Source organism: Eurypyga helias, unplaced genomic scaffold, assembly GCF_000690775.1.
Source record: "Eurypyga helias isolate BGI_N326 unplaced genomic scaffold, ASM69077v1 scaffold6808, whole genome shotgun sequence".
NCBI lineage: Eukaryota > Metazoa > Chordata > Aves > Eurypygiformes > Eurypygidae > Eurypyga > Eurypyga helias.
This window is the reverse complement of record NW_010267468.1, coordinates 824-17672: the sequence shown is the minus strand read 5'-3', so window position 1 is coordinate 17672 and position 16849 is coordinate 824. Positions and strand designations below refer to the sequence as shown.

The 16849-nt window shown below is 38.2% G+C and overlaps 1 protein-coding gene across 3 annotated transcripts in view; it reads right to left on the bottom strand.

Moving 5' to 3' along the window:
* MEF2A (myocyte enhancer factor 2A) overlaps positions 1 to 12734 on the bottom strand; it is a 53196-nt gene extending 40462 nt beyond the window's left edge. For 2 of the 3 annotated variants that reach the window (XM_010157428.1, XM_010157427.1), the window contains exons 1-2: positions 12539 to 12592; positions 6679 to 6882 (exon numbers count right to left, since the gene is read on the bottom strand). In XM_010157428.1, the coding sequence (XP_010155730.1) occupies positions 6679 to 6882; positions 12539 to 12592 (258 nt within the window). Of the gene's footprint in view, positions 1 to 6678; positions 6883 to 12538 lie in introns of all 3 variants that reach the window. The other variant, XM_010157426.1, reaches the window with a different exon arrangement.
* Positions 12735 to 16849: the final 4115 nt, after the last annotated feature.

Sequence of the window (16849 nt, the reverse complement as noted above, 5' to 3'; positions counted from 1 at the left end):
CAAAGCTATACCCTGTTTACAAACTAGGATTATAGTAAACACTCACACTAGAGGAAAAAAAAATCCATCCAAGCTACACACAAATACACACATTTTTTATATCTATATATATATGGTTTTGACAAATCATCTTTCAGACCACTTCATTTTTTAGTTATTTTCTCTCTTTCTGAAGGAAGCTAAAAATGTATTTTAGTCCTCCTCAATCACCTCCTTAAAATGTCTCAATGGCATTTGTGTGCTGTCTCATATTATCTGAAATGTTATGCGCAGTATAATTACATTTACATAATCATTTAGCACATCAAGTCCAATAATGCCTACATTTTCTCAGCATCATGAGCAGATTACAAAGTCATTTCATTACTTCACTGAAACCATTTTTAAGATTCTTCCTTCTTTTAAATGTATACCACTTATTTCCACAGAGTGGTCCATGCTATCTGGAGACCAAAGCAAGTGTTCCAAACAACAAAAAAAGCATGATAATACTATTGATAGTACTCATACTTGACATTCTATTAGCCCAAAGCTTTTTGCCTTTTCCTTTCTTTCTCCCTGAAGCCTAGCTCACTTCTGGCAATTCTCCACCTATCAAACACAGAGGAATGCAAAGCAACGTTAACTCATCAGCATTATCAACCTTCCTACAATCTCGTGTGGGTGTCTAACCATCAACATGCATGGTATCACCTCTCACTATCTCAGTTCCATAACTCTGTGGTGATATTTCAAGTAGATTTGGAGGTTTTAGTCACCTATATTAAGCATCAGCTTTCATTTTCAACTGAAGCTGGTTGTAGATCATTCTCTTCCTTCCTAAAAAGATGTTTAAAAATTTACCATGGAACTTCTCTTATGAAACATTTCATAGAAACATACTTTTGAAGGATGTGATCCAATTTCTACCATCTTACTTTTTAAGAGCAAAACATGGAAGCCCAAATTGCTTGCCAAAAGCCTATCTGGATTAGGCACAAGGGTATCCACCTCAGAATGAAACAGGATTGATTAACTGAAGGTCTTCCTCATCCAATTTTGTCCGTGTGCGTCCATGTATATTGAGATACAACTCCCAGATCTTCAATTTCGTATGAGCTCACCCAAATTTATAAAAAGGATACATAAGGATACATACCAATTCAAGTGCTACCAAATAACATCCCATGGTTAAGCTACTACACTCTCTGACACACCAATAACAGTTCAAAATGCATGCTGGTAATCCATAGCCTGGAAAAGAAACAGTGCTGGGGAAGTGGAGAAAACTGGATAAGAAACAAAAAAAAGCTTTTGGTTTATAAACACAGCGTTTCAACACCAACTTTTCTGTTTATGCTCCCCACACTGTTATACTTGTCTCTTGGCATATGCTCCATCTGGCTATGGAGATGCATCTGCTTCTTTATGCTGCAGGCTCTACGTGTGCAGATGAGCTCTACATGCTTACTCCAGGCTACGATCCGACAATCGCGTCCCTGACACGACACGTCTACGGCTGCAGAACACATCGCTCCAGCACAGCTCTTTACAAAGAGCTTTTTCTCTTCTTAGCTTTCTCTCCTTCTTAGTGAAAAGGCAGAGAAACAGAGTGCCTGTTTGGTATTTTAATGCAAGATAATGCACTGACTTACAGCTTCGGTTAAGATTAAACTGGCTTACTCACACTGCTGTAAGTACAAACAGGTACATTTACCTGCTTTCTGTTTTGTCAAAACTATGATGTGACCACTGTCACACCAAGCCATCACCAATGCTGCTTCCTATTAGAGCCAGCATTTCCCACGCTGAGATTTAATACAAACATAGAAACCACCTGCTGTAACTTAAACCAAGAAACAAGTACGATTATTCCAATACAGTAGTCTTTTCACAAGAATGAGTATGTTTACAGTAATTGCACCGTAACACCTTTTTAATATTCGAGTTACAATTTTTATTGCAGATCGTTGCATACTTCAAGGACAGCTGTCAATATCTGGGGTATAATCTAAGTCTTACAGAGATTTAAGACAGGGTCAGAAAAGCCAAATCACCGCAGCTGGATGAGGTGATAAGATGGAACATGCACAACCCACCCATGGCCAAGCACAGGTTAAATACACCCTGTTTTGCTGTATCTCTCAAGGAACAATCAAGACATGGAAGAGAGATGAAAAATTGAGCTAAATAAGCAAGAGGAACCTGTCTTCAGTTGTTGACTCCCAGAAAAAGCAAGGCTGGAAGTGAGGGAACAACTGAACAACTGCTGCTTTTTGGGGCTCTCTTGAGGGACAGAAAGGACTCAACATGGAAGTGCTACGTCGTAGAGAATCTGTAATAAATTTAACACCCCCTACACTAAAGAAGATTGAGTATGAGTGCTTGTTACCTTCCCTTTGGATCAAAAAAGGATAAACACTTGAGGTCTCAAACTGTCTTTTATACACTAAAACATTCTGTTGACCATATGGATACAAAATCCTGATAAAATCTGAAATCCTTCCCATTTTACTCTGCAGAAGTACTCTACTTCTTTCTTGCAGAAAAAATAATTACTTGCCAAGTGTTACAGAACTCATCCCTGAACATTAAAGCATCAACTGCTGTAATACTTACAGCAAGTCCCTCAAATCACAAACAGTACTTCAGTGCAACAATCCTCCACTGGGCCACCATTTGGCTTTGTAAAACAAAACGCATGATCCTAATATTTCAAGAATTCAAATCACACCCTGAATGAAGGTTTCACTTTTTTCAATATCCGTATATGCTCCATCTAACCTGTGCAAGAGCACTAGCTTCCACTCAAATAACAATCAAAAAGTAAAAGGAATGAAACCTTCTGTACAACACAACAAAACCTCTCCCGTCCGATGTGAAAAAAGACTGCATTCTCCTAGAACAAGAAACTTCAAGGACTTTTTTTAATAATTTATTTTTGAAATAGTATGAAAAGGTTATTTTGGAATTTCAGCAGAAGATTCCTTTAAGCCTCATGAAAGGGAAAAAATGTAACATTACACTCACCACCTCTTGAATAAAAACCTTCTATTCAAGTCAAGTCAGGAGATGAGCAACCACAAGCAAAGTTCCACTGTCCTCACCAACATTGGCTGTGTTCACATTCTGGTTTTGAGGGATCCAGGAATTAATTTTAAAAACCCATTTGACTAATTGTGCCTGATCTCGATAAGCAAATAAGGTTTTTTTCCATAGACCTGTGAGTGTTGTAAACATTTTGGGTGTTTCAGACAATCCTGTTTTCCCTATTCACCTCTTTTTTCCAATGCTGTAAAACAGATTCAAACAGCAAAAAAGGTGAAGATTACAGAGGCAGAATGCCAGCTCAAAAGTGACATAGATTATCCTCTAAAACTGGGTACAGGCCCTCTGTCACAAGGCCTTCTCCCTTAATTTTCCAAGTACTAAATAGCAGGGAATGGGCCACCCCATAGGTATTACTGATTGTTTTAATGTAAGCTTAGTTTTCTAACTCAACTCTGTAAACTTCCAATTGCAGGTATTCACAAGTCTATGATTCTGCCAAGATGGCTGGAAAACCATCTTCCTTAAACCCGTATCAGTTACTAGTTACCAAGTAGCTATGAAAAAAAAATTCTGACAACAAAATTGCATGGTAAGAAATAGGTAAAGAAGCCAATAGTTTATTGACAAGCAGACTGGTTTTCCCCGTGGAGGGAAAAAAAAGCAGGGAGCAACGAAGTATTACAGAAATTATAAAGACAAATGGGACTAAGAAAAACACATAAAAAGGACAAAACATTAGAGAGTAATAGGTACAGGACAGCAACAGAGCATTCACATGTACAGTGAAAGACATAAGGGCATGTATCAAAAAAATCTAGTATTCACTTAAAGATGCCAGTGCTCTCCCTCCTACTATGTTTTCACACAAACGTTCCAGCAGCAACAGAAGATACCAAGCTCTGGGCATGTAAAAGCAATTCCTATGCCAAAACCGAAGAGGAGGCAACTATAAGGGGAAGATGTCTCATCAATTTCACTTAATCATTTACAACATTGCCATCTAACCAGCACTGAAAAATCACTAACAGTAGATTTGTTGCTTCCGAGCGGTGTGCAATGAGCTTTCCTTCTAGCACAGCAAAAACCCCTCCTGTCACGCATAACAGGAACACAGTGGGTCAAAACTCCTTTCACGGTGAGCCTATATCGCAATAAATACCATCTGTCATTCGGTGAGTGAATTACCAAAATGTTATCTCAGATATATACATCAGCTATAACTCCATAAAATGGAATTACTTCTTCCAAATTGGCTTAGTATGTATTTGACAGATTTTTAGGTTGGGTTTTTTTGCTAATATTTTTGTTAAAAATAGTACTTCTACAGGCACAATAAAGAGAAGCCATTACACGTTGTTCTTTCAGAACGCTTCCAAAATGCTGGTGCTGTAACTTCACCTCTATCATGCCACAAGCACCTGTCAACAGCGACATTACATGAAGCAGTGAGCATTTGGCAACTTGCTACTGCTTAAATACAGGAGTTGTACATTCAACCAATTCAGCTCTGTTGCAAAGGAAAAAAAAAGTAGATAATTTTCCACTGAAAAAGAAGGTTTTTTTCTAAATTACAGACTTATTCACTTACAGTGGGAAACAAACTACCCCAACCCAACTATGAATGGTATCTCTTAATTGCCTAAAAAGAACAGTTAATAGACTACAAAGTTAACATACAGGCAGAGAAAATCCGAAACGCAGTAAGTTACAAGAAATGAAACTGCAGAGTGTCTCTCTAAAATACTGTACACATTCCCTCCCCGCCATGAAATCCAGAGACAAAGCATCACTAACCTATTTGTTGATTTTGTAATCATTTCATTCTACCGACTTAACTGTCCCATCCAGAAAACAGCCATAAACTTGAACGTTTTTCCTGCAAAAAAGTATACACTACCCTCTCTGGCTAAATAAGTTTTTAACTACGAAAGAAAAAAAAAAATATCAAAATACCAAACCCACTTTAATCAGACTAAAGAACGGAAGAACACACAGGGTAAATCTGAAGACACAATCCTAAATACTTTCATTTTTTAAACAGTATAAAAGTCCCAAACCCACACTAGCATAAACCCAGTAAACCTACAGAGGAAAACTAGAAAGAATCTGCAGGTGAGTCCTTACATGTTCCCCCAGGGTAGAGACCATATATGCACCTGGGTACTGACTGTACTTTTTTACATAGTTGCCAGGATTCAGATGCCCGACACTGGTGAAAACCCACAAACAAACAAAATCCCCCTACAAGCAGCCTTGTGTAGGAATTATTTTGGAAGAGAACCTTAGTCCTCATGATGTGAAGAAGCACTATTAGCACAGGCTGGACACACAGAGGCCTTAGATGCAGAACAAAAATCAGCCTGGCTAACTGACCTGCTTGCACCCTATCTCAAATTCAGTCTGTCACAGTCAAAAGGTCATCCTGAAAGTACTAGTTTTTCCCTTCTCTACAGCGGCTATCCCTTACTTAGGCTAATCCAGGGACTAAGTAATACTCCTCCAACTCTTCAAAGCTCATATTATCCTCTCATTAGTACTCAACACTGAAGAGAGAAGTTGGGGAGGTTTTCTTTCTGATCATAAAAGGCAGTTGACAAATTAGCAGAGAATCTTCTCCAAAGGAAACATGAAGCATTTGTCTTTCTCAGTCACTCATCTGATTTTTGTTGAAAACTTATTTACAACATTGGCTAGTATCCTCCCTGTAGTCTGTGATCCTCTGGGCAATAGACTCTTCAGCTACACAGGGCTAATCACTATTCCTTAATCATTCCTAAAAAGCATGGCATTTGTTCAGAAGACAACTTCAGAATTTAAATGAAACACTTAAGTCAGCCACCTGCTTTGGTCTATTTACAGGACTACCGGAGACATGACTCTTAGCTGAAATGCAGTTACAGCACATAAAGGCTCCAATTGCCAAGAAAACCCTGGATTTCTACTGCACCTAATTCAGAAATTATGTGCTGGAAAGATTTTCTATTTAAAGCACAAGCATAATAAACGTAGATGAAACCAACACCTTTGAGTAAATCTATTCGTGCTATTCTATTACTGTGGAAACTGCAGTCGTTCTACTGCTACGTTTTAACTGACACACAGAGTGACTGAACGTCAGATCTAATTATTTGCTCTACAGATTCATTTTTGGGGGGTTTTTTGGCTGAACAAGCAACAGCACAGGCTATGGCTGATACTGCCCATATGCAACATTTGACTGATAAAAGTGGCTACTACCTCCGAAGAGAAAAAGCGCTAACCATAATTATCTTTTATGTTGAGGGCTCTCTTTGGGCCTTTTCTCCACACTGATTTATTTTTTTTCCGTTAAAACCTTGAACATTTCCCCCCACCCCTCCCCCAGAAAAAACAACCATCTTTCACACCTCTATTTCCATTGCCAAACGTGGTTGAAATCAAACATGTTTCCCAGAAACTGGCAGGGGGTGGAGGGCAGATGGGAAAACAACGTGGCTGCAAAGACGACTTACTGCCTTAGAGACACCAGACTAAAAGGATTAGTTTACGTGTCACAACAAGGTTTTCAAGTTAAATACATTTGGTTAAAATATCTTAAAATACTCTACATAACTCTAAATTTGAAGCATTAAGCAATAAGAAAACTGATGTGTCTTTTCAAATTGTTACCTCAACAATATCTGAGTTGGTTCTGCTTTCATGGGGCTCGTTGTATTCTGTGTATTTAAGTAGAACTTTGTCCATATCAGTGCTGGCGTACTGAAAGAGTTTGTTAGAGCTGTTAAAAATGATGAGTGCTATTTCACAGTCACAGAGTACACTCAACTCATATGCCTTCTTCATTAATCCAAACTTCCTCTTTGTAAAGGTGACCTAGAGAAGAAAAAAGTGATATATAATCATTCCTCTTCAACATATTACGAGGGCTGGAAGGACTACAATCAAACATCTAAGGAATACCAAGTGAGCCTACAGTATTTATTCTTACTGAAAAGTGACATAACACATACACAAGCTTAAGAGAACTGCCCATCACAACTGAGTGCCACTTTCAGGGCCAACGCTCCGTACTAGGCTACGCTAAACAATTACACTCCCAACTCTTCCACTGGTATGTAACTACCAAGGAGAATGTATAAAACCACCAAGAGTTAGAGTTTGTAAGATGCTCTAACCATATTTTCCTTCTGTTCAACCAATACTGACTTTCCAGGTATCACTATATTTTGTTCCATGATGATTGATTAGTTATTCTGCAGCTGGTTTACTCAAGTTATTCACAACCTTAATTCTAACAAACCTGAAGAAAATAGCAATATCAGTGGAAGTTGCTATGTGATATGATTTCTAATTATGCAAACTTACGAAATATACATATTTTGTTGCTATTAAACCATCTAATCAGATTCACTAATACTCTTAAACTGTTTTCTACCACTTGGGAACATGGTGAATCAATTGTTCTGCCCGATTAGAACTGCTGTGAGGAAATAAATCCGTTACCGACCACATACCAAAGGAGTATCTGCCCACTGGGGAGGGAGGAAAGACACTCAGTTACAAAAACACCATCAGTTACAAAAAAATAAAACTTTTAAAAATGTATTCCTTCCTCAAGATTTAAGTTGGGTAAGGATAGAATAGTATCCGTGTATTCAACATCAAGTTGAATTCAACACAGGCCAACTTTTCTTACACAATAACATTTTTACTAAATAACCTCTTGAGTCTCTTGAAAAGGCACTGAATCTACTACAATGAAGTCAATGTTCTGAGAACTTCTATAAATAAAGATGCTATTTTTGGCCCTAGCTTTTCAATGTGAGCTTCAGTGCTGAAGGGAACACCTCTGTCTACAGCCATGCTCACACCCCCGTATTACAATACACAGTACAGGCTTCTGTGACAGGTGGGTGACCTACACACCCTACATGTTTAACAGACAACAGTGAAAACAGTTTTGCAAGGTATGGAATGAAGTAAAACACAAAACAAGCAAACCTGTTTTATGGGTTTATAGGGGTTTTTGTTTTAATTATCTAGGTGTACATCAAGTTTTTGGAAGACAGATGGTAAAACTGTGTGTACACACCTCAAAGCATTTTTTCCAAGATCAGTATCTCATGCATATTACTTTTGTAATACTATCCCTAATATAAAACAGCCACTATTCTTCCCACCACATAAACAGTCTCAGAGGGATGCAGACAGATATACTAACAACATTATGTACATACCATGCTGACAATAACTGTATTATTGAAACAGTATATGCACACTTTGCTCTTCCACCACAAACATTTGCAAAGGTACTGTGAACCTGAGCTATAAAACAGTATTCAGGCCAAAAAAAAAACCCCACATCTGGTTTAGCATGTGGCCACTTCCCCTAGAAAAAGACCCAGAAAGATAAGGATATGGAATGTCGGATATATTATGACAACCATGGTTCCACCGCAGTTCCTGAGCAGTGTTTCTAACCTAGAAACTTCTGAGGGTTTAAAAGACCACTCATCGCAGAGCCTCATGAGAGGCTTTGATAATCCATGTTAGATGAGAAGTGAGTACTTACCATAACGTTTTTATTGAAGTCTTTTAAAGCACGTTTGGTGAGACGCTCCATTAAGACAGAGCACTCTCTCTCAAACAATTTTATGTAGGAGTGCTGTAACACAATCAAGGTACGACTAGAGCAAGCAGATCTTTTTACCTACTTATTGTTTAAAGAATTACGATACATTAGTGAGATAAGAAGCCAAAAAATCTGACAGATTTTACCTTAATGCATCTTCTGCTCAGATTTTCTCTTCAGTTATCAGTTCAACAAGCTGACCAAGTACATATGTAGGTTTTACTGGGCTGTACTCTTCCCAAGTGATTTACTATCCACATACAATACAATACAGATGTTTTTTAAAAATCAGGTCTTGTGTAAATCTCCTAGAAGTTCAGTCACTTTACACATGCTTTCTTTTCAGAACACTTGGGGTTTATTAATCCTGTCCTGATTGGGACATTAAGAATTACTTTGTCCAGATTGCTCTGAGGGCTTGGGGAAACCACGGGGGTTCTTTAAATAGCTGCTGTTCTTCTGATACTTCAATTACAAGACATTTAAGACATTATTACCCAAGGATGAGCAGGTATAGACAGACACAACCGGTTAGTTTTTGTCAGGAAAACGGCATCACAAAAGAGACATGTGTGTGCTCTGTTACTCTGAGAAGTCATGTAATGAGAAGACAGAAGGCTTAGTTTCACTGAAGACCCACATGATCCTGGCAAGGGATCTTAACTCCTCCACTGAAACACTACCTTTCTCGCCTCTTGTAAGACTATTTTACTTGTGAGAGTCTCAGCTAGCATCAATTTCTCACCTTGTGTCTGGACAGTGCTTAGCACAAACCCTACTACCACTGATGTCCAAGTCCTACTTCAATGTGCACAGACTATTATAAAGCCAGTTTTAAGAACTCAAAGCAGAATATTAGTTCTGCAATTTTCTTGGGGTTTTTTTTCCCCTTGCCATTTAATGTGACATTTAGGACCACACTAAAAACAAAATTATCTATCTTTATTGCAGGCCAATGGCTTCCTCAGCACTATTCTAATATTGCTTAACAAGAAAGGGCAAGAAGGAGAGAGCAAAGGCAGCAAGATTGAGCTCCTTTGATATCTAATTTACTGTACTTTATTCTCTTCAGCTTAATGAAGATAAATGTCCTACAGCTCATTCAGGCAGATAAGACTGCTTAATTAATAATACAATGACAGTCTCATGACAATTGTAATCCCCCAGAGTAATGGTCTATATATTCTGGTTTGAGTTTACATACAATCCCACCGGAAACAAGATGCTTCTGATAAAACAACAGTTTTTCTTTCCACAGAAGTTATATGAACTTGCTCTGCAGGCAAAGCTCTATCCCATTCTACTCATTTTCAAACAAAAAACCTAAACATCATATTAAATGTCTATATGCATGTTCCTGAGTGACCTACTAACCACCTACTTATGCCACAGAAAATGACAGAGCACAACTGAACTATACTTTCTGCAACCCCTAAATGTCCTCCTTACCTGAGTCAGTGAGAAAATTCTCAAAAGCAAATGAATACCTAATAGATATCCTATGCATCAGGGCATTTCAGTATGCTGAAACTCTATATACTAGCTACCAGCTGCACTGGTTTCCTGTGGTTTAAAACACCATCAATACCTCTACACATAAACAATTTGTCTCCACTAACAACAGCTATTTCATCTCTTCAAAACCTTTTAAAAACCATGATGCAGTAGGTTATCACTTTGAGTTTCCACAGAAAAAGGAAAAGGCAAGTCTAATCCCATTTTTAAGTTAAAGCTTAAAGCCTCTTCCCTAGTCACTAAAAGCCCAAAAAAAGTTCTAGCCAAAAAAAGCCAGAAACAAAACTTAGCATTTAATCCCCATATTTTGCTTCAGTCACAACAGTGGTACAAGCAGGCTAAGACTTGACACAAATGCACTAATCCTCCTCTTCTCCATTGTTCCAACCTGAACAACAAGAGATCCAAAAACCCAACTCCCCTGAAAAACACCCCACCACACCAAAGTCAGCTTTACAGTGTGACGGTATTTGTATTTCAAGCAGAACAAAACCAGTTTGTCTGACTTACTCCAAGTAAATTAAAAAAAAAAAATAAGGGGGGTGGGGGTGGGGAATCAATCCACCTCTTCAATGTGCCCGAAGTTCTGGAACAAGATTTGAAAGAACTGAAGTTATTAATTCATCACCTTTTACTACACGTACTTAAGACATTTATCTACATCAAACATATTGTGTGATTAAAGCTGTTCAAACACAATACTTGGCTCTCTCCCAAACTCCAATAATACTTTTCTTGCTATATATAGTCTTCTCGGAGTTTGTACTGCTCTTAAGTGATACAGGGAGAAAAACAATCCTGAGTCCACAAACAAAACAACGGGCTCTCTGGCAGCAGCAAGACAGTCTCATGGAATTCTGACACTTGCCCAACATCAGGCTGGTGCTCAGAAGTTAAAAAAGCAAATCCAGTACCAGGAAAAGAACACCACTACTTAAGTCCATGTTTTAACACTGTGCAGTTCTGGGGTCCCTTTACGACCAAAAATAATGTAGCAATACTGAAGAAGGTTTAAGGAGATGTAGCAACAACAGTCAAAGGTATGGAATAAGTTATTAACGTATAAATATATTAAACACAAATGTATTAAAACAAGTAAGGAAGCTAGGGAGCTTCAGCCTGAAAGCGTTACTTAAAAAGAAGAAAATGTGGCAGAGGGCCACAGAATAACAAGCAAGATGGTCAGAGCACATAGGGAGTGACTGCTGCCTCTTTCACAGAAGAAGGAAGTAACTAGCAGAAACATGACTAAGCATAAATGAGAAGGTGTTTCTTGAAACAGGTATAGACCTATAGGAAAACCTAGCCAAAAGCTGCAAATATTGCAACTTTCTGAAGGCTGAAAGGATAACTGCAAAAGTTCACTGGCAGGGGAAACCAAAAAAAAAAATCCTTTAATGGTTACTAAATATACGGAAACCACATCCAGCTCAGGAAATCCCTGAGCTAAGAATAGTTAGAGGCTGGAAGAGGATTACAGAGTAGTAACATGTGTATCTCCCTCCTACACTTATTTGCTTATGACAAATTTGCTGGGCAAAAGACACTGTCCTAGCAGTACCTTTGGTCTGACCCACTATGATTATTCTAAAAGATCCTAAATCATTGCTACAATAGTTTTCCTTAAAAACAATAGCTTCCAGATACCCCACTACTCATTTCAATATCCAATTACAATTTTATTATGTATCTTTCATAGCAATTTAGAAGTTAAAGAAGGAACACTACTTCCGCAGAGTCATCAACTTTTGGTACTTTTCAAGGTCACAGGACACCTCTTTTATTAAGGCAAGAGCAACCCTTGCTTTTGCAGCTTTCCCTAAAACAGTGCATTTCAAGTACTCTTCCCTTCTGACTGACAAATTTTAATGACTGTTGTAGTAAACACCTCTTACAAGGAATATAAATGTTTAAATCAAATGATGTTAACCAAATCCATTGTTATATTCAAACCACTGTAGATCACCATCCACAGTTACGTCAAATATGCAGTAAATACTTCTACTACAACCTTTCTGAATTTCTCATCCTTTCTCCATCTTCATTACCAAGTGTTCCTAGTAGCTATCAGATCAAGCGAGGTGTCTGTTTCAACACAATCCTCCAGTCTACTGTAAGTACAGACTAGGGTACCATTTAAAGAGGAACAGTAGTTTTATACTGAATTTGATATAAACTAGTAATTGGTATTATTTATGAACAACAGTTTTGCCTACAATAGTAGTAAGACCATTGAGATATATTTCTTATTTGTATTTGGGTAATGCCACCTGTAGACACATAAAGACAAAGCTCGGCTTTAGAAGAGTGAATTAAGATGAGTTAGTTCAAAGTTTTTAGGATTACTGATGAACTTGTTCAAACAATCTCCTTGTTTCTCACCTGTCTGTTCCGTTCATCCATTATTCTTGTGATCTGTATTTTCTTTCTCCCCATTTTCAGTCTCTTTCTTTCGCTTTACAATCCAGAAATACACTAATCCAGGAAGTTGCACTCTTCAGTATTCTAACACATGATACAGTTTTCTTTTACTTTGTCTTCAGCTTGAGAAAAGGTTCCTATTTCTTCTTATAAACCCCTACAAAATAAAATTTTGAAAAAATTTTAAAAATTCAGAGGAATCATCATTAAATACTTGTATGGCTGTAAAACATGTGCATGCAAAAAATAATGTCAGTGAAGAGCCAAGTATTTTCATTATTAAAATATTAACTACATACTTTGTTCCAATTAAAGAAACTCCAACTAGTTTGCTAGATTCTAAATCTGTAGCTTGTAGGTAAAATGACCAATAATTTCATACACTTTCGATTGGATGCTTTTAAAATCTAGTTGTCAAAGGGGATGGTGCCCACCACTCTAAGCTTTAGGCCTTGAGTGACCCGAGGTTTCAAAAATTTACCCACAAAGTTTTGGTAAACTCCATTCATTATTTCAGGAAACCTTATAGAAAAACTGCTTTGTTTCCTGTTTGTCTTTACAATTATCATCACAATAATGAAATAAAGCCAGGAGAATATCAAACTTCTATTCCAAAACTAAAATTACATCTAATTTCTAAGATAGTATCTGGCGTTTCATTAGGAAGCAGGAGGGAGAAGGAAAGAGGGAATATGTTAAGTTAAAAAGGCTAAAGACCACAATAAAATATTTTCACAACTGAACTATTTCACGGCTACCACAACAGCAGTGAATAACGGAGATGTTCACACAGTTACTCTCTATAATAAGCCGTACGCTGCACATTTGCCAACAGCCTGGCACTTGTTTCATTTTGGTAAGATGTTTAGATAAGGGTGCACACAACTTGAGAAGCCAGTGTGCCGTCATATTCTAATCTGGTACTAATGCACGCAACTGACACTTCAAACTTGAAATGCGTTCTTGGTTAAAAGAAGAGCTAAGCCCTATTCCAAACACACTGCCTGAACTGTAGGGAACTGTTGACATTAATTCAACAAAACTGGAGACCGACTGAAAAGAAATAGCCTCTGGAACATCAACTGTATACTAGAAGGTATGAACATGAAAGAGGTATACCTTATTCTATTACCACCAAATACTCACTAAAATAAAGGGGGCAAACCCAGCCATAATAGTAGCTTATAGCCTCTCCAACTTTCCAACCCAACACACGTTTTGCAATCAAGCCTTGCATATTTTAATAAGGGTGTCACAATGTCATATCCTTGAGGCCACGTGTAGAAAGTGGTGCAACCACTTCACCATCAAACAGCTAGTAAGTAGAGACAGCAAGAGGCAATTAGTCACAGGCTACACTTCACAATACATTCATTTACACTGAGGAAACAACCATGACATTCTGATGCAGCTTGGGAGAAAAAAAACAAGAGGTGAAGGAATATCACAGAATGTCATTTTATATTTACCTGAGGTCAACAAAGGACTGCTTGGGTAAGACATCACAAAATACCCAACAGCATTTAGAAATACTATTCCTTAGATTTTAAGATCAACACTGAGATTTTGCAACGTCCATTGGTCAAAAGGATATGCACTAGACATTGTTTATACATCAAAACACTTGAAGGCATGCATTGGCACTGCATCTTCAAGAAAATATTTCTTCCAAGGTGCTCCTAAAAATGGTATTAACAGGTAGCTCAGGTCAGATGAACAAGCATCTACACAACCAGCGGCACACAGGAAGTTTTTTACATGGAAAGCAACAGCTGGCATAGAATTTCACACCTTTTTTGATTAAAAAAAATGACACCAAGAATCCATTGGACTCTAAGCTTCAATTCATAACACATTCAAGAAAAACACAAAACACACAACAAAACTCAGCTCATGCCATGATCCCACATTAAATTTAGTTCTGCCAAAATCTGGTTCCATTCCTTGAACATACTTAGTTAAAAGGGTCTCTACAAGCAGCTCTTAAAATTTGTTTCTCCTTCATGTGTGGCTTTATATTTTAAATACACCACACATTATTGAAGGAGTCTTCTGAATACAGAATTAGCAGATTCCTTCCTCTGCTTTTTAAAAGCACTCACCACCCTAACTAGTACATGGGAACAGCCACCACATGCGAGACCAAAGATCCATCTGGTCCAGCATTTCATTCGTGGCTATTAGCAAATCTCTCTAGGATGGTAAAGGAGGGACACAGGAATAGAATGAATATACATCCTTTAAAGGCAATATTTATAAAGCATTTCTTCCAGATATTGAGTGATTTTTGAATCAGGAACTTCTGATGTCATATATGGAATCTTAGATTTAAAGATGTTCACCCAATCTTTCTCCATGAATACTACTTGTGAATCTGCATAAGTTTTTCACACCTAGAAGCATGGAGTTCTACAGCTTAGTTATGCATCAGGGCAGACAATACATCCTCTCATTTAAGCCTGATCCTGTTAGTTATTTGTGGTATCCAAACATATTTGATATGCTGGGGGGGGGACGGGGACAGGACACGGACACGAGACAGTTTTTTACAAGGGCATGTAGCAACAGCACAAGGGATAACGGGTTTAAATTGAAAGTGGGGAGATTTAGATTAGGTATCAGGAAGAAATTCTTCCTGGAGAGGGTGGGGAGGCACTGGGACAGGTTGCCCAGAGAAGCTGTGGATGCCCCATCCCTGGAAGTGTCCAAGGCCAGGCTGGATGAGGCTTGGAGCAACCTGGTCTAGTGGAAGGTGTTCCTGCCCATGGCAGGGGGCTTGGAACTAGATGATCTTTAAGGTCCTTTCCAACCCAAACCATTCCATGATTTTACGATATTGTAGTCATAAAAGGCAGTAAACAAAGTAATTTTCACCTTTAATGTTAGTCCTGATTTTGATGCCCATATTGTAACTCCCTTCAGTTACCCTTATTCAAAATTAAAGAACCCTACTCTAATCAACCACTTCTTACACAAAAGCCATTCTCTGGCCAGCCAGCCTGTTCTCCTCTCTACCTTTACCAGTTACACACTGTCCTTTCTGAAACACCGTGTGTCCATCATACAAGACGTAAGGTATAGAAAACCATGATAATCTACACAGATGCGTAACAGTATTTTATGTTCTGCTGCATTAGACATACACCTAGGCAAATTTACTAGTGCTCAAAATTTCCCCAAGGAGGAGACTGACACATGCTCCAGAACACAATTTTAAAATCCCTGTGTGGGACCACACACTTTCTTCATATAGTCCTCTCTCATTCACTCAGCTCTTCCACCTTCTGCAACAGATATTCAAAAGCAAGTCTTTGGCATAAAGGCATCAAATCTATTTCCCACTTACAACCTCTGCTTCGACCTCTAACCAGTCCATTGTTGCCTCTCATCTCAGGTCTGTGACTTTCTTCAACCTCAAGCACTTTTCTCAGCTAATTCCAAATACCTATTTACATGTCTGTCCCCATCTGGGTCCAGCCTCTCTCTCTCCACAGGTTGCTATGGACACCAGAAACCTGGCACTGAAACACATTTGCCAAAGGCAGTCAGATCTGAAATACAGCATCCCTTTCATTTTGTAGCCACATACAAAGTTATTTTCAAAGCTAAGAGCTTATGCCAAACCTTTTTTTTCAGTTAAGGGTAGAAAGGATCTTGACACTAACTGTAATAGACAAAAATGTACAGTAAGAAGTCACTTTTCATCCACATGGGAAGTTACCAAACAAATGCACATTACGTGGGAACAAACACTTTTCCTTTTCCTAATTCTTGATCACATTGGAGTTGCAGCTTTATTTTCCAACCTACTAGCCATACAGCCCTAAGATAAAACACTGTGTCCACTATATGGTTACAACCAAAAGGTAATTGGCAAAGTTCTAATTCTGCTAAGTCATAGCTGCATTGCAAACACACTTGGTTAAAATTCTTAAGTCAAAGCCATTTCACCTAGATCATTAACAAGCTTTTGCACAAATGAAGGCAAATTAGCAGACAGACATGAAGATCAATGCACATTTATTTCCGAAAGTAAACGTCAAACTAAGGTGAAGTAACCTTAGTGAAGGTAAAGTTCTACTTCAAATGGCAGAATCAGAATTACAGCCACCAGAACTGCTTTACATCACTTGCATGGGCACACAGAAGCAAAGTTGGGGTTTTTTTTTTATTAATACGAATTTGACACACATGTTAAAACAGTAAGTGTAATCAGAGATAGTGGAGGGAAAAACACCCCATGTACTTCATTATGAGCTTCAAACAGAAAGT